At 38.5% G+C, this 18,272-nt stretch overlaps 3 protein-coding genes across 3 annotated transcripts; 1 reads left to right on the forward strand and 2 right to left on the reverse strand.

Annotated features, from left to right (window-relative positions):
- Positions 1–1,513: 1,513 nt before the first annotated feature.
- On the reverse strand, positions 1,514–8,145 carry LOC134629245 (cysteine-rich hydrophobic domain-containing protein 2). The gene is made up of 6 exons (XM_063476409.1): positions 7,815–8,145; positions 6,575–6,629; positions 6,204–6,359; positions 5,988–6,044; positions 5,836–5,895; positions 1,514–4,599 (listed from the first exon to the last, which is right to left on the reverse strand). The coding sequence occupies exons 1-6, from the start codon at positions 7,946–7,948 to the stop codon at positions 4,549–4,551; spliced, it is 513 nt and encodes a 170-aa protein (XP_063332479.1). The 5' UTR covers positions 7,949–8,145; the 3' UTR covers positions 1,514–4,548.
- Positions 8,146–9,313: 1,168 nt separating this feature from the next.
- Positions 9,314–11,695, forward strand: LOC134628603 (rhomboid domain-containing protein 2-like). Its single transcript, XM_063475320.1, has one exon. It carries the CDS (start codon positions 9,581–9,583, stop codon positions 10,565–10,567), a length of 987 nt encoding a protein of 328 aa, XP_063331390.1. The 5' UTR covers positions 9,314–9,580; the 3' UTR covers positions 10,568–11,695.
- Positions 11,696–11,820: 125 nt separating this feature from the next.
- On the reverse strand, positions 11,821–16,365 carry LOC134629244 (OCIA domain-containing protein 1-like). Its single transcript, XM_063476408.1, has 8 exons — positions 16,196–16,365; positions 15,886–15,970; positions 15,730–15,783; positions 14,713–14,760; positions 14,437–14,566; positions 14,180–14,346; positions 12,770–12,937; positions 11,821–12,167 (listed from the first exon to the last, which is right to left on the reverse strand). The coding sequence occupies exons 1-8, from the start codon at positions 16,247–16,249 to the stop codon at positions 12,130–12,132; spliced, it is 744 nt and encodes a 247-aa protein (XP_063332478.1). The 5' UTR covers positions 16,250–16,365; the 3' UTR covers positions 11,821–12,129.
- Between the last annotated feature and the right edge of the window lie 1,907 nt (positions 16,366–18,272).

The raw sequence follows: 18,272 nt of genomic DNA on the forward strand, positions 1-18,272 counted from the left end.
ATCTCCTTCTGTCCTGCTGAATACTGGCTGTCCTGACTGCCTTGTTATCTATACAAATAACACCGTTGGAAGAACCACAGTTAAAGCTCTCCATCTCCTGAGTAAGAACAATGACACACCTAAATAATGTAATGTCAAAGTACTTAAGTATTTTTTATGAGACGCCGGCCACTAATTTCCAAAATAAAACAATGACTAATCATTGAACAGTGGTTTCCACTGTTCTACGGCTTAATAAATCGGAACACTGCCCTTTGAAATACCAGTTACAAATAACACTTGCCAGTTAAAGGCATATTTAGAAATGTTTAAAAAAAAAAAAAAAAAAAAAAAGAATAAAACATCTAAAAACGTGCAGTGCTGTGAGAATGTATTTGCACCCTTCCTGGTTTCTCTCTATTTTATATATTAGTCACACTTAGATATTTCAGATCACCAAATATATTTTTAGATTAGACAAAGATAACCCAAGCAAATAGAAAACACAGTTTTTAAAGGAATATTTCATTTACATGGCACTGTGTGAAAAGGAAATTGTCCCTAAACCTAATAAGTGGTTAGCAAGAACTGAAATCAAGCGTTTGCAATGATTGGCAATGAGTCTTTCACATCGCTGTGGAAGAATTAAAAAAAAAACTCTACTATGTAGAATTCCTTCAATTCAGCTGCACTGGATTGGATTTTCAAGCATGAATAGATTTTAAAAGCCATTCAGAGGTGGCCTTGCTCATGTGCTCATGGCCACAAATTCTCCTTCAATATCATGGTTCCTTCTGTCTACTTTTTCTGTCTCCCAGGTAGGAGAGTTAAAGTGTCTGCTTCTGAGCTGGAAGAGTTTACAAAGCAGGCAGAGTGTCTGAACCTAGAATCACCTGCTATCTTGGATTCAGAAAAGGGTATGAACCTTTATATAATATGAAAGCCTAGAAACTGCAGTTGAACTGAATGTTACTTCTTCAGTCTAATATTATCTTTATACTCTTTATATTTTTGTAACCGCCATGTTTGATAAGGTCATAGATTAATCAAATTTATTCTTTCTCACATGAATGAACTTTATTTACAAATGTCTTCTTGCAGGGTTTTGCCCAGATCCAGCGCTCGGCCCAGGAACAAAGACTATTGATCTGACCTTGAGCAACATAACGCCCGATGATCTCAACGTAATGGAGAAGCTTTTCACTGAGAGTGGAATGAAGACCATTTTGGACATGGTCCAAAGTAGTGTGGATCTATTCAAGGAAGACTGAAGTAGTCATAAATGTCACTAAGCCATTCTTCTCTGACCTCTGGTGTTAACACATTTTCTAAATCTAAAGCCTACTTGATCTCTTTGTCTGACCACTCTCTGTAAACCCTAGAGACATGCTATGTTACTCAAATCAACTGTCTTACCCATTCTGATGTTCTGATTTGAGCTTCAGCAGGTTATCTTGCGTCTTCATGCTTAAATAAACGGAGTTGCTGTCATTTGATTGGCAGTTAATAAAAAAATGAGTTGAAGAGAAGCATGTCCATACCTTTGTTTAATTAAGTTTATTCCTGTACATACATCTGCTCATGAGTCATGTATATACATTTTCTGTCTCTCAGACACACACACGCACACATACGACCACTCAAGATTATATAAAAAGGACTCATTTTTGTGCAGGTTTTCATCACAGTCAGATCTACATCGGAACATTTGCTTCTGCAAACATCATGCACACACACCACAAATATGCATACGGCCCTATGCCTCGCTTTACACAGAACAGTTCAAAGTATAGAAAAGTGACAGATGAACCGACAGGCAAACCAGCAGTAATCAAGTGAATTTGGGTCTTTTAACATAAAAACGCTAAATCTGTTTTGTGTTGGTGCATGTGCTTCCTTCACTTTTCTAAATAGGAAGACCACAGAAATGTTCTAAAGGTTATTCTTTTTTTTTCTCAGGGATATTTCCAAATCTTCAAATGCATCGTTTAGCAATTACTCAAAGTAATGTGTGATGTGTGTACTATATGCGACACCCTGGTGTAACAGTGAGATTTTGCTACATTTTGGGGCTTTTCAAAATCTAGTGCAATCCCCTGAATGTGATCCATGCAATCACCAGACCTCAGTGAACAAAAACTAAGTGGCTTAGCTCAAATTCTTGACATACATAACCTCATAGTCTTCTTATGCTTTCACAAAGGTGTGCGGAGCAGGGAAAGACAATTATGCAATCTACTCAAAAAGGCCTTCTTTCAGATTTCCATCTGTTCCTCTCTTTGTCAATGTCAAACATGTGCAAGGTATGTGATGTGCTTCACGTTGTGATCTGTGACATGGAAACATTTGTTGAAGTAACCATCATGAAGCAGGATTATAGGCTAAATAACTCAGAAACAAGGCTTCATAATTAATATTTTATCACAAAGAGGACTGAAAAATCCTGCTAACACTGAACTGCCACCGGCTGCAGCTCCTCATATTACCACTTGAGGCAGGCTCCAAAAGACCTTTTAACCATGTTTGCGGCACTCAAACCTGGAGTGTTTTTAATGAATTTACGTGACAAATAATAACTGCCTATTATTTAGCAGGTATTTCTGCTAAATATGGCCCTTGCTTGTCAGGCTAGCTGATAACTATAGATGATATAAAAGATGGACATAGCTTCAAGACCTGAAAAAAAATGAAGCCAATGTGGAAGAGCCATAAACCTGCACTCAGTTGTGATTTACCAAAAAAAAAAGAAGAGTTCAGGTCCTACAGAAGTCTTTTGAAAAACCGCAATCTAATCAGACCTGTATACACACTTTACTACTTAATTTCTTATTCACTCACTTTAAATCATGCTGAATACAATATGGAGTGCATTTTGTTACTTCCCTTTGAGGTCTGTTACTGGTGTTCACCAACTTCTGCTGGAAAGAGAGGCATGTTTACATGTTAGCAGACTGTGTACAGTCTGAACTTTTTCTCTGAAAACAACTGGTTCAAACCAGACTAATAAGGAACGGTGACAGTGAACCAAAGTAGTAATGCTTTCAGGACAGAAAACCACAACAACTCACTGGAAGACAAAAACGCCTCATAGAACAGAGTAGGGCTGATAACGTCTTTACACATATTAGACCTGCTTCATCTCCTTGTTGATTGTTTGAGATTCTCCATACTATATTGAACGCCCAAATCCTGCTTCATGACACAGATCACTTGTACCACATAACACCTCACAAAGTGGAACTCTTATTCTTTATGTTCATCTCGAGTAAGTTTACATCTAAAACAGAATATCTGCCTTGTACACATCCACATCCTTTAGACGCGAGTAAGCCAAGGTCAGCAGATAATCAACACCTTTACTTGGCCTCTCTTATGTACAAAGCGATTGTGTGCTTTAGTCACGACACAAGACCCCAGAGAGAAATAAAACAACCAAGGCATTCCTTTGCAGTTACACAAAAGATGCTTATTTCACCAATGCACGCTCACATTTATAAATTACTTAAACAAAAAGATTGAAGTATTTTTTTTCCATTACCAAAGAAGAGTATCCTGTGTTTGATTTGTCCAATTTTGGTTATTTTTTTGCTTATGTTTGACACACATACAAAAGTTTTGCAAACACTGTCCATCTTTTCTTTCAACAAAACAGAAAACAAACCTTCAAATGCTAAAAACAAAGAAAACAAGAAAACAAAACAAGCTTTTCTTCAACACCGGTGGCCGTCTCTTCAAGAGTCAGCCCACCACCTGGACACACGTTTAAAACAAACTGTTCCACGTAATCTGTGTAGCATAAAGACCCATTCATACAGTACAGTCAGAGTGTGTGATTGTCACTGGGTTAGGTTGATGCACAGTGAAGTGACGTGAAAAGAGGCCAGAGGATGCCTGGTATTTGAATAGTCATTGAGTTCAGCTGTTTTTGCCACTGGCCCAACATGTTCCCGCAGGACCCCCACGTTCCGCTACAGCGTTGATTTGGATGAAGGCTCTTTTGAAGTTCAGTGTTGCGTTGCTTCCTCTGCCTTTAACAAATCGAAAGCACCAAACCAACTGTTACAAATGCACTGGCGTGTATTTTTTGCAGGTGAAGTTGGTGGTGTAACATATGAAAGTGTTTTATTGATTGATATTTTTTTTTTTATCATGGTCTGTCTGTGCCATGTGCTTCGGTTAGGAAACATAAAAGTGACAAATTTCCAGTCGTGGCTCCCAGAACCCAATTTGAGAGTCTAGTCTCCAGGTATAGTTCCAAAGATCAAGAAAATTGTCCACGGCTGGTTCTCCCCTCACATCCCATAGGCTGATATAAGTTTGCCCAGCTGGCCAAGGTTCAATGGTAATGTCACTCCCAAAAAGAAAAAAAAAAAGTATGGGGCTGCTGCATTTGTAAACAAGGCTGTAGATATGTTATAGGGAATGGGTCCAAGAGAAAACAGGGAGAATAAATGTAAACATAAATGCTGGAGTATTTAAGGAACTGTAATTATTTGGGAACTTTACAGCCATCATGAATCTGTGACAGCGGCGGGCAGCAGAAGAAGTTTCAGATCAGCTGTAGTCAGGCTAGTCCGGTCTGAAGATCGGGACCTTAGGTAGGAATTCTATTAGGATTACCTGCAGGGGATAGAACAAAAGGCTCTCAGTAGTTAGTCAGGGATGTTTCAACAAGATTTAAGCCCTCCCCCCCCCCCAATTAGTACCTCCTTGGATCGACTTGACGCGTACCTGGTGCTCTGTCTGTGGCTTTTCGTTAGACACGGGCACCACGATGTTGTTTCTGTGTAACAGGTACTTAAAAAAGTACCCGGTAACAGGTACTATCATCTAATGAAAAACCCTAATAACCATGTCAGGCTGTGCCGACCCGACCCGAGTAGGTACTGATGGAAAAAACTCACTTCACGTGGAGAAGTTTGGCCACAGCGTTTATATCAAAACAGCCACCATCTCACGTCTAACTGGGTCACAGATGCAAACCTATGCAAGCCTATTTGTTTACTTCTGAGTACCAACTTAACTAAGCAGATCGTGCTAAAGTTACTTTTTCTGAAATACAAAAAACCAAGCAGGCTGCCCGTGGCTATACGCAAAGCTATGAAAAAGAGGAACTGGCTGATGGATAAATGGCTATTGTGTTAGCATTACGAGGAAGCCAGATATATTAACAGATAACAACCACAGAATATTACATTTTGTGTATCTTTACAAGAATCAATATGCTGCGTTTATATTTAGAGGAGCACGTCAGCCTCTTCTAAACACAATTAAACTGGCACAGAATCGGATGAAGTAGCTGAAAGCCGGCTGGATAAACAACATCTGTATATAAAAGCCCAGACACCATCATACAAAATTGCTAATGTTAGTAATAAGAAGCACTAATACTAGTAGGTTAAACAAATTTGTAATATTCTGTTAATGCACAACAAAAGACAAGGTGGTACACAACCACTAGCCAGGGCTGTGGATTGCAGGAGCCCTATTTACTCAACAACTAAATGTACCCAATTACAAAGTTTTTTTTTTACCCCTTTGTTTTGGACTAACTGAGCAACAATGTGTTACACTAATCGATCAAAGACACGCAAGCATACACTGCAGATACAATAACTGCTTAACATCTGCACTCAAAAAGGTTGGAGATATGATACTTTTCCATGGTGCAGCGATAAACCTGTAACTTCATGAACAACCAGAAACCAACCCTCGGCACAATTTATCATCTAAAATAGTACCTTTTGAGTTAAAAACAGCAGCTTTTTCATGCAGTCTGTTAGTGGGTGTAACACCTGGTATACTTTCATTAACCGTACTGGGATAATTACACCACTGAAACGAGCCAATACTTACATATTCCATCATGTTGTTGGTTTCACACTTCCTTTTGCTTAGTCTCCAATGCAAACACAACTACACAGAAACAGAGTTCAGAAACAGTGATTAGAGAAGATTAGAGAAGTTTCATCAACCCACGCGTATCAAATGATGCCTTCACTGCTTACCTTGTGGTAAAGTCTGCTGTTTTCCCACTCCAAAAGTTTCTCTATAGATCTTCTTGTCTGGAAAAAGATATTAGATGATACTGTAGTGAAAAAACGGTCTCATATCAACTTAGTGCACAACATTTTTTGTTGTGTTCACTGTGATGCTGCAGCAAATGTGGTAGATTCTCTGTATAACATTTTCAAACTGTGGGACAAAGTGAATGAGCATCTCACCCTTTTGCTGAGGCAGATGACGGGCCACAAACTGAAGCCCAGTGTGCAACAGCAGCAAAGACAACCACACAGAAGCCACCGCACATTCACCGGGAGCGTCTTTCTGAGGCAGCTGTTCACACGATTGATACTGGCTTTGAATTCCTCTGGTGCCACCTAAGGGAAGCACACAGTATTACTTTTATTATTAAAAGTGAGTATATTCACACTTTTAGCACCATTAAATGTGCATCAAATATCTGTATTTTGTACAAAAAAAAAAAAAAAAAAAAAAAAAGAGGAAAGAAATTAATTTAAATGACGCACTACATGTTGATTCTGATCTAAATCCCATGGTCATGGTTTGCTTTCAATAAAAACAACACACTCACCTTTCCTGTAAGTGCTGAAGGAAATTCTGACTCGAATTTGTTACTGAGTCCAAACCTGAAAGTAGGTAAAAAATTTAATTTTTACTTACAACATTAAAGATGGAACTATATCAGACATGAACCACTATTAGAGATTTAATATACTTTTAGTGCAGACATTAAAAAAACCCATCACAAAATCTTTCTGAGACCCACAGCAAAGAGAAGCTATTTACTTTATCAGAACAAAAACAATTATTTTATAATTCATCTAAAACATTCAAAGATAATACATAATACACAGTTCAAACATCCCATACATCTGTGTACTATCACACAGACCTGCTTATTTAGCTTCTGTCAATGTTTATTTTGAATTACACAGACAAATCTAATGTTCAACGCTAAGAGCAGTGTAGTGTCAAACACTGTGAGAATGAATGTGAGGCACTGTTAAATTAAAGAAACAGTACCAGTAGGTTAAACTCCCCAAAACAGTAAGGACACAGATTTAGGTTTGGAGGTAACTCAACTGTAAGCTCATTTCCACCCAACTAAACTGGACATTTTAAAAAAACAAAAACCCAACTTTTAAATCCACAAATATAAATTGGCTGAAAGGCGGAGGTATATTTATCCATTCAAGGCACAAAACTTTAACAAACTGCAACCTTTATCCCTTTCCCTTTATTCTTAGTATTTGTACGCTTGATAGTCTTCCTTTTTTAGAAGAGACAAGGTAAGATAAGCGGAAAACAACAAGTTAAGCGTATACTTGTTTGGAAAAAGCTCTACTCTCAGTACAGTCAACTACTTAAGAATACAATTTCTTTACTCAAGATATGGTAGGTTAATTATTACTAGCTTTAACTGTGAGAATACCTATTTACGGACACAGTACTGTCTTGTGTTGTAATGATCGGTATAAACAGCTCTGGAAGTCTGTACTTAACTCCAGAAAAATGAAACCAATGATGGGAACACGTTGTCACAACTTGACAATAGCTACAATAAAAAAAAATCTCAAGAAAGGGCAAATTTGTCTGAGGCTAAACCCGATCATTCACTCCTCGGTTAGTTAGCTTGCTGCTAAGTTAGAAGCTAACTAGCTAGGCTATGCTAGGCTAGGCCAGGCCAGGCCAGACAGCGGCAGCTAACGCAGCTAGCCACCAGTTACCCACAGAAAGCTGTGCTAGCCGCCGCATTTTACAGTAACGTTAAACTGCTTTGTAGACCCCCGTGAGCTCTGTCAGTTCCTTACACAGTTACGTGGCCGGACCCTCGCACCACTACCGGGTCCGGAGCGTACTTAAGGAGCTGTTCTTCCGCGGCCCTGTCCTCGTCCTCCTCTTCCTCCTCCTCCTCTTCGTAGATCTCGTCAAAGTCCTCCATCATCGCACGACTCGGCCTCGCGCTTCCCGGGAAAGACACCGGGAGAGACACGATGCCGACAAACAGCGAAACCTTACAGAGAAATAGGACAAAAAGTATCGGGAAGACGGCCACAAAAATATCGAGCAGTCCCGGAGACGATACAGTTTCACATCGTTCTGAGAGCTCTGAAACAAAACATCAACATCCGCCGCAGTAACCGTACGACACCGGAAGGGGGACAGACTTCTTTTCAGACTTTTTTTTTTAACAAGCCGATTCATAAAACAAGGCTTTGGTGTCGCGTGTAATTCTTATATGTACTTTAAAAAATAAAATAAAATAAAATATGATAGCAATCCATTTTGTTTGGATGCACTTTTCATAGAGGTGTAATTGAGGAATGTACAGATGTACAGAAAAACACCAAGAACAACACAATTCACAGTTAAACAACGAAGGCCACAATATAATATAACAATATATAAATATGTAAAACTAATTCGAGAAATATTTGTAAACAAGAATTCAATTACAGCTTTCTGCATTGTACAAACACAGGAAGATAGATGTCTATAAAAATCCCAGGTCATTCCATAGATAGATGTTTTGAAGGCATCTATCTGTGGAATGACATTTACTGCTGTCTAGTGATACTGGTGTTCCACAGCACATTTTATTAAAAAATCAGAGTTATCACAATTTGACGCATTGATGCGTGTGAGAGGTTCAACTTGCAAAAAATATTTAAGTCTCACTTGCTCAGTAAAACAAAGGGAGCATTGAAGTATTGCATTAAGTTTCCTTCATGCTCTTTGAACTGAGTTATTATTATTTATAGTTTTCATAATTATTGACTGTAGCATTTAGTCACTGACAGCTTTATGTCATTTTAAAAACTTTTATAAACTATTGAGCTTTTCAGTCGCTGTTTCACAGTCTAATATGGTGTCTTGATGCATGCTCAATCATGCATGCTCAATCTCCCAACTATTTAGGAGTCTAACATGTTGTTATATGAAGATTATTGAAGTATCTTAAACCTGTACAAATACTTGTGGTAAAGTAAAAAAGTGCATCTCTCCACTTTGAGCAGAAGGCGCAGAGGTGTGAATGATGGCTAGAGGATGGGCAGTTAAAACCGGAAGCTGAGCAAAGTCTTTTTCAAAATTTGACTTGAATGTGTTAGTTAAATCTTAGAACATGTCTTCATGTCATTCCCACAGCATATGGATAAGCGAGTTTTAGGTTTTTGGAACCTTTAAAGTTTATATGTGTGGTCTGTTTTATTCGTTACATAATTAAATACATGTTTTTACTAAAATAAATTAGAGGGAAACTTATTTTGAAAGGTTTACCGAGAAGTTATCTAATTACCCATGCTAGCCTTCCTGATTCATACCTAGCTAGATGTTTGTACAGTAAGTTAATTTAGTGTGCTTTTTATCGATATATTGCATCACAGACTGCACACCGTTTTTATCCATCAAAAACGGAAACATCCTGTGAAGGTTACAGAAGCCTTTGGCTCAAAACATCCCGGAAATGGCACTTCTTCCTCTTTAGGAAGTGTAGACATCGATGAAGCAGTTCGGCAAGTCTTGCTCAACTTCTATATAGCTCAGTAATCGTGGATATCCTGAGTTGGATGGTAAAATGGCTCTCACTGAGCATATTAAGATGATCTGCAAAATTATCAAAGATATTGTTCCTGCTTTCACCAGCGGGATTGTCACAGTGAGCATCATATCGTGTGTTTTATTTGCAGTCCAAACATGTTTGAGCTTAAAACAAGGCATCTTCAGCATCGGCGCAAGTGTTGTTCAAAACGGACACCTATACTGCATCCTGATGTTTCCCTTTTACCACCAAACCTTTGCTCAGCTCCTTCTGAACATCACAACTTTGGTGTTTCTCAGCGGGAGCTTGGAGAAAGGTGTGGGGACGGTCCGTTTCCTCTTTCTGTTCCTCCTGCTGTCCTCGATCATAGGCTTGTTTTACAGCTTCATGGATCTCCTGCAGGAGGACGGCTTCCAGGGTCACACTGAGGGTTTGGTTCCCGTCACTCTTGCCTCTGTGGCTATAACTACCATGCACACAAAGATGACTAAAGCCTTTCTATGTGGAGTGAGTTTTCCCACTATGGCCCTTCCCTGGGTGTTCCTTGTTATCACCACTGCTCTGGTCCCTCACTGTGTGCTGCCCTGTAATGTGATTGCCATCCTGGTTGGGGTGATGTACGGTAAAGGATGGGTTTCTTTTCTGGACATGTCTGAGGCCAAGGCTGGAGTTCTGGAGAAGTTGTTGCCTTTCAGGCTGTTCAGGAGCATCAGTGGTGATATGTTCATCCCAGCTTCCTCTGAGGACAGGAAGAAGACCCTGCTTCCACAGATCAATCCCACACCTGGGTCTTACCCAGTGCAGGCTTATGCTCCATTACCCACTGCCAACACTGCTGCCATGACTTATGAAGGCTGGCCACACCAGGCGAGTCCCACACCACCTCTCAGTCTTCATGGACATGTTGCAGGACACAGCTCTGGACACTTTTCACCACAGAGTTTTGGCCACAGCTGCAACCACGGTCACAGTCATGGTCATAGCCATGGCCATAAGAGCGGAGGATCACTGTTACAACAGTAGATGTTTTCAGATGAGTTTGCCTTGGCAAGGATCCACTTATGAAGGCTTATCCTATAAATGCTACTCAGTTTTTATCATCTATAAGATCCTGCAGCATCTCAGCACTGATTGTGTCTCTGCCTGCTTGTATAATTAAGTGTAGTTTTTTTTTGAAAGTTTAAATATTTCTGGTGACTTGTCATTTTTAAAAATTCTAATTTTCTATATTTTTATTCCTACTAATTAAAAATTGAATAAAAAACCTTCTAATCTTTCTTACACACGGGAAACCAGAATTCATGCACAGAAGTAACAATACAGACCATGCAGCTAATAGAGACCCTAATAGGGCTCTATTAACTGCATGATCAACTCATAAGAAAAACGACAATCAAATATAACTAATAATCAGTGTGCAGTGTTTTTGGAGCAGTCATGTTTTCCCAGTATTTCTTAAAATATTCCAATCTTTTTATGGTAGTATTAAAAGTCATGCTTCATATACAGTGCTTAAAAAAATTATTAGACCACCTGTCATAAAGACAATGGATCAAACTTTAAGAAAATTTGTCAAAAACTTGTTTAAAACTAAAAATTATATTGTTATTACACAAATAAACTGAATTGACATTTTAATACCCAAATTTGACCCACCAAACTGGACGTCTTTGAGAAGTCAGATTTTAACAAAGTGTAAAATTCAGCTATTTATGTTCATGGTAAGAAATGCATGTAAATAATTGCAATTTGGCATCAATAAAGCAATAATGTGCTTTACCAGTTTTTGTAAAATAGTACATTTGAAAATTCATGGATAACTATATTTTAGCATTAAATATATTTTTGATTAAAAGTATTTGCACATACTGGTGGATTAACCATTACACAAACACCAAATATGATTTTGGTGCCAGTGCTGTTAATTTATGGGAGCTGCTGCGTAATCCTTACGCTAGTTGGTGGTCTAGTAAAATTGCTAAGCACTGTATCTTTCTATTTTTCTTTTTTTGTCTGATTATCTGAATTTGGTGTCAGCAGGATGTGCTCCACTTCCTGTGTTGCATCTAGACAAACAGTCCAAACAAATTTCACTGATTAGGTTTAGAGTGGTTTCCTTTGTGGTTTTGGTCCATTTCTCTGCAACTTAAATTGCCATGTTTACGCCTAAATTAAAGGCCTCTGTGATGAGTAAAACAGAAGTTTCTCTTTCACTATTAAACTCACTGTTGTACTTACACCATGGTATTAAACATGATGCAAGTACAACAGTGCTTACATCATTGTAACAACTGCAGGTCAGGAAAGCGTCTTAAACTCTGGATACAAGTTCAAACAGAAGTCAAATGCACCTCCAGGGCTTTTTGTTTTGAACCTTTGCCTTTAGTTAATAGAAAATGTTTGATAAATTCACACTAGTGCCAAAACACAGAGCACCAAGACCTGAAACTGTTTGGTTTTATTGATACTTAAAAGACAAAATCATCATAATCTTGTACATCATGAAAAGTGACCACTGAGAAGCCCGTGTCCTGTACAATCAGTGATACTCGAATACTGATCACATCTTATTTTCACCAAAGGACTCATTCCTCCCAGGCATCTCCATAGATGTTCTTCTTCACTGTACAGAGACAGAAGGAGAAATGCAAATTATTTTACAAATTACTTAAAAGACAGGCTGTACTTGCAAATCTACCTCTATCTATCCACCACCATTTCTTAAGGAAATTATCCTAGTCCTCCTGTAAGGTGCAATCCACACTGCATCTTGAATTATAATAAATGGCAGTAATGACGTCAAATTCCTCCCTCCCTACTATTTGTTTCCATGCCAGTTGCTCCTCCGCTTGTTCACGATATAGATGCAGGCGCATCACAGGAATAAGATTCTGCTGCCACAACTAAATAAGATTTTATTCTTTGATGGACTTCCAGATGCTTGGTTTTGTACATTTTACTTCCTTGAATTCTATAAGATTTTTTTTCTCTCAACTGTTGATATAATTTAATTATTGTGTCATTTAATGCTAACTTACAGACATTGTCAGAATTATAGACTATGAAGCAACTCCTTTAACTGCTAACTTTGAACCTCTGTAAGACACCACTTTAGAGACACAAACATAAGTTCTTTAATGTTGTTATCTTCCATCTAGTTTGGCCAAGGAAGGGAAAAAAAAGTATATATCAAGTTCTATATATGCCTTAGCAGTAACAACCTACCATCTTTCTTGGGTCTTTCTGGCTCTTTTGCAGGTGGTGTTTTGAGCAATGCGTCAGCTTTCTGAGTGAGTGTGACCTCATAGTTCTCTCTGTTTTTGAGCCTCAGGTCCTCATAGAGGATAGACTTCCTCTTGGGCTCCTCCTCTTCCACATATGACTGGACTGAAACTTACAGGGCAAAAGATGGGATTTTTTTTTTAAAAAAGTTCATTTCTACTGGAAAGTTTTGTTGAAATGTTTGGATGATTAAATTAACTCAGTCTGTGAATTCAGTGAACACCTTTTGCAACTTACATGTTTAATCTCAGTAAGAATACAAGTTACACAATATCATAACATTTGCAAAAAAGTAGTTTGATGCTTTATACACTGATTACTTTTTAGAATGAGAGGATTAAAAATTAAAAATATTATTTTGCAAAGAGGTATGTTTGGAGGTGTGAAGGGGAGACTTTTAAACCCAAGAACACTGTATCATCAAGCACGGGGGTGGTAGTTTTATGATCTGCAGCTGTTTTGTGCCAGTGGTACTGGTACATTATACAAAGTGGAAAGAATAATGAAGAAGGGCCACATCTTAATGCATGCTCAATAATCCACGTAAGGAAATCTGAAATCTCAAAAAAGTTGATTTTGTTCATCTGGACGCAGCTACCTCCTAATTCTTCAACTTCACCTCAAATCAGCAGACAGACGATTGAAACTTGGACACAACTGAGTGTTCCAACAGATCAATGATCTCAGTACTTTAAAACTGACTTTGCAATAGATAAAGCAGGTTGCCATTAAGCTGGAGTGGCCTTCGGAAAGCTTAGACCTTAAAGTCTATTAAAAATTTTTGGAGTATGCTTAAAAAGTCAGACCTGCGCCAGAAAATCAACCGATTTAAATTAACCAAGAAATCCAGCCAGCATTATACCAGAAGCTTGTTGATGACTACCAGAAGCATATGGCTAAGGTGCAACTTGCTAAGGGACATATAACAAAATATCAGGGGAGATATGTGTATACATTTTTGACCCTGTGTGGATTAGAGAAAATCCAAAGTAAATTCAAATTTGTGCACCCAACTCTTGTTTGTTTTTTTTTTTAAAGTAATTTCAGATGTATGCCGAACAAGAAAAACTAGTAAATGCTGGACTTTGATGACCACCTAACTGTAACAAGTGAAAAGGAAAGACCTGTTATTCACTGGTAGCACTTTTCTATTCTTGCTGCAAGCAAAATTCAGAGAGCACTTTATCAATACAATATTCACACTTGTGGAAAATTAACTGAAGATGGCTAGTGGGAGCCGCAAACTCCTTGCAAAAAAAGAGAACAGGAAGCTTTGGCCCCAGGACCTTCTTTTGGTGAGCTACTGTTGAGAACTAAATTGTGAATAACCCACATATTGCCCGTTTGGAATACCTGGAGCACTAAAGTCATCTCCTCTGTCCATTTGTGCTGGTGGGTCTGGACTGTAGCCATATCCATAATCTTTGCTGTAGGTGTGGCTCGAGGCTTCTGCAGGCTGGAATATGGGTTCAAAAGACTGAGAGTCTGGGTCACCCAACTCTGACTGAGGACCCTGGGATCTGTAAAGAAGGGGACAAAATGCTAAAGACAATGCTGCTGACAGTTAATCTCAACAGGCCAGCATTTAATTAAGTGTATGTGATACTCACTTCAGTGGAGGCAGGCCTGACCTCTGTCTGATAATCTCGCCAAGAGGAGAGTTCTCCAGCCTCTTGAATTTTTCCTGACATGTTTTCATATATGACAGTTTTCCAGCCAGGTAGCCACAGAAACCAGCAACTGTAGGGTCAAACGCAGTCAAAGAAAAGAAATGAGAAAACAACACAAACTGAGTTTAACAGAGAGGTTTTTCTTATTCTACTCAGTAAATACAGGGCAAGTGTGTGTATGTGCGTTTCCCACATATTTAACACTTATAAACTTACAGGCTACTTTGGGTAAAGATCCAAATCTTGGAGATGCAGACAGAGCCCCTGCAAATTTAACACATTCATGTCAACTTGAGGATCAACATGTGACAATGTTCATTTAACCGATATTGTGCTGATTCCAGTACAGCAGGGATGTTAAACACATGGCCCTGGGGCCAGAATGATCTCGCCCCTCTGGATGCTTTAGAGAATGTGAAAATTACAAAGGAGAGCATAAATTTCAACATTTCACTGTGCTTTCTGTCACTTTTAGAGCCATCTTACTAACAGAAATATCAGCAACCCATCAACAGCTCTGTCCTTGCCAGTCCCCAAGACTCCATAGAGGAGGTGGGTGAGAGCAGGATGTTAACCATGCTAATGTTCATTATGGACAACACCTCTCACCCCCTGCATGAGACTGTGGAGGCCCTGAGCAGCTCCTTCAGCAGTAGACTGTTACAGACACTGTGTAGGAACGAGCACAATCGCAAGTCCTTCATCCCAACAGTAGTCAGAGTGTACAATGTAGACACAGGAAAAACACCATCTAAAAATACTTGTGTATAAATATAATGTCTATTTTACTTTTTCTTTCTGACCCTTGTAACAAGGGAATTTCCACAGTGTGGGATTAGTAAAGTATCTATGTATCTATAATTATAGATTTTTAAAAAAAAATTATTGCTAATACTCCATTAATTGGCAGAAGTTCAAGTTTTTCACTATGTTCTTTAGAAATTAATGTTTTGTGGTAAAAATCGATCAAATTTATCTGTAAAATAACAAAAAAAAAGTTACATTTCTTTCTAAACATTTAAGATCAAAGTGACATGCTGACTCACTCCCACATCTTTTCTTTATAAATTGTTTTCATAAGACTTCTCTTACGTCTTCAGAGTGAACGAAAGAGGAACACTTTATAATACGTATTACTGATCTGTCCTATTGAAGACCAGATTGGACTGCTCTGAATGTGGCCCACTGTGTAGAATGAGTTTGACACCCCTGCTGCAGTATGGACAACATTACCTCTGGCCACTAGGGCTTGGGTGATAGCCATGCTGATCACAGAGAAGGGCACCGCTGTGGAGAAATCGTAATGATGTCAGTGTAAATACGACGGAGTCAAAACAAACAACAGTTTCACATCCTAAACCATCAAGCTGGTATGCACGGGAAACTTACACCTGTAAAAAAAGCTCTCCTGGTTGCACTCTCTCAACACTCTCCTCTCTTCTTCTGTGGGGATGTAGTCAATGTTCAGCGGCGTCTGCAGGTTAACGCAAACACCTTACCGTTAGTTAACAGCTGCTAGAAGTCATAGAAATCCACGCAAACGTTTCCACCTTCAAATTACTGAAATTAAAACGGAGGGCAACAAAGCACACACCCCTCTCCATAAAACTGCGCGTGCAGTTCATCCAAAGTCACTGCCAGCAACCGTAAGCTAACGTGTTAGCATCTAACTTAGTGCGCGTTTATCTCCATGTTTTACCTGCGCCGGTTGGTGCTGCCGCTCGTCCGGGAAACCTGTAGTGGAGGACGACATACTGACGATAATGTCCAAGCTTCCTGACACCTCAAAGCATGTGAACTAACATAGTATAAGCCACTCGGCGTACTGACTTATCTAGTGTTTGGTACAATGTCATTGCTACAGATAGCGTTGACATTAACCCGGAAGTTGAAGGAAAGTTGCATTTGTTTAGCTAACAAAAAAAGAAGAAAAGAAAAGAAAACCTGTTAATCTCAGTTTTACTGCTGGAATGTAATCTCTCATGAACATGATTCCAAATAATAAAAAATAAATATCGTTGCAGTTGTATTACTTTAAAACATCAGAAAGAGTTCTCAACTGGGTCTTTTATTTTGGAAAAAAAAAGGCTGTTAAAGCGGTACCAATGTTGTCGACCCGCTCCCTCTAGTGGATGCGAACTAATTTCTGTCACTTTCCGGTTCACATCTTCATATTATGCAAACTATTTAATTGTTTTCATAATCATAGCTGCCTTATTGTGTGGCTATTGGTTTGCTGGTAAGAAGAATTAATTTCTTTTAGAGCCACACGTCCAAAGAGATCCGATACTAATGAGAATTATTTTTATTTGGTGAACAGTAGATGGGTCAGCTGGTGGGTTAGATGCATCTCACAGGTCCTGTGTCAGGTCTTTGGTGGATTTTTTCGTTTCCTAAGGACATGCCTTTTAGATACTGTTTATCTGCTGTAGATATTTTTAGGCCTACCTTTTTTGTCTTCCACTTGTCCAGTTTGCTCAAATTTATAAGCACACACTGCACACCATGCCGAGATATGCCAAGTTCTCAGCTAATTTTTCCTTGGGAATTCCTTTGTTGGTGCAAAAATTCTGTTTCTTGCCTGTCAAATAGTGTCATCTTGGACATTTGTTATAGAGTCGGTTAAAGAGATCAAAACAAATCAGACTACTATTAATAAAGTAGCTTAAGATACAATTTAAAAAGGGTTCTTTGCTAAGTTATCTGTTATGTGTAGACACAACACTGTTTCATCTCTTAAATTGCACAGCCTTTTCATGAACAAATCATTCATAGGTCAGTATTAAGTGACTTAAGAAACAAGAAGCATTCCTGTGAAAATAGCCAGGTGCAAGTACTTTGATTTAATATAAACAAAAAAGCAGCCATTGTCTTTTAAAAGACCTTCATAAAACTGAAGAAGCATTTCTCAAGAACATTTTAAAAACATGACAAGAAAGTCTGGCTGCTAGAAAGCAAAATGAGGGGTGACTCAAGATGTTTGCACAGTTTGTCACATAATCATATATGTCTCATCATATTACATTTTACAATACTGCAACTTTTATAATATACATTATGCATGCTACATAATATTTCAATTGAATAACACATTACATTTTACTATAATTTTGTCCATGTTGTGCTGATTATTTAGACTTTACAGACAGCAAAATGCTTTCCAGAGTTGCACAACTAATTTTTCTGTACTTCGTAAGTGCTGTATCAGTTTAGGAACCATTAATGGCAACTTGATTTGCATTAAAAATAATATAACACAGATGGGTGATAAGAGCCAAATTGTGCAGTGCTGTAATAGCATGGTATAGTGCCTAGATGATGCTGTTGCACTTGTAAACTGAAAAAAGACTTTGCCTCACAGTCTCCTGAGAACCAGCCTATTCATTTATGTCCTCTTTAATGGACAATTGTTTTTGTTCTATGTCTTTGGACATATTTGAGCTACCATAATAAGCCCTGTTGTGCTCAAAAGAGAACATCCGGGCTTTTCCAATGATATCTCATGTGTTTGGGTGGCCTCTTTCAGCTCCAAATAGGCTGGACATCTCAAAAGAAGTTCAACTGAAACATAATTGTTTCCTTGGTTTTCAGAAGGACATGACATGTAGAGGCACATATATGCATCAAAGTCCTTTTAATGCTGCTATTAAGGAGAAGATCAAGCCTGTGAATCTTTTTATCCTAAGCATGTTCAAAATACGTACAACAGAAGAGAGACCACAATCAATAAAAGAAAAAGAAAACTAAAGGACGAGGTCAGTTGTATCCTTTGTCAC

The sequence above is a fragment of the Pelmatolapia mariae genome, linkage group LG6 (assembly GCF_036321145.2).
Source record: "Pelmatolapia mariae isolate MD_Pm_ZW linkage group LG6, Pm_UMD_F_2, whole genome shotgun sequence".
NCBI classification, from domain to species: domain Eukaryota; kingdom Metazoa; phylum Chordata; class Actinopteri; order Cichliformes; family Cichlidae; genus Pelmatolapia; species Pelmatolapia mariae.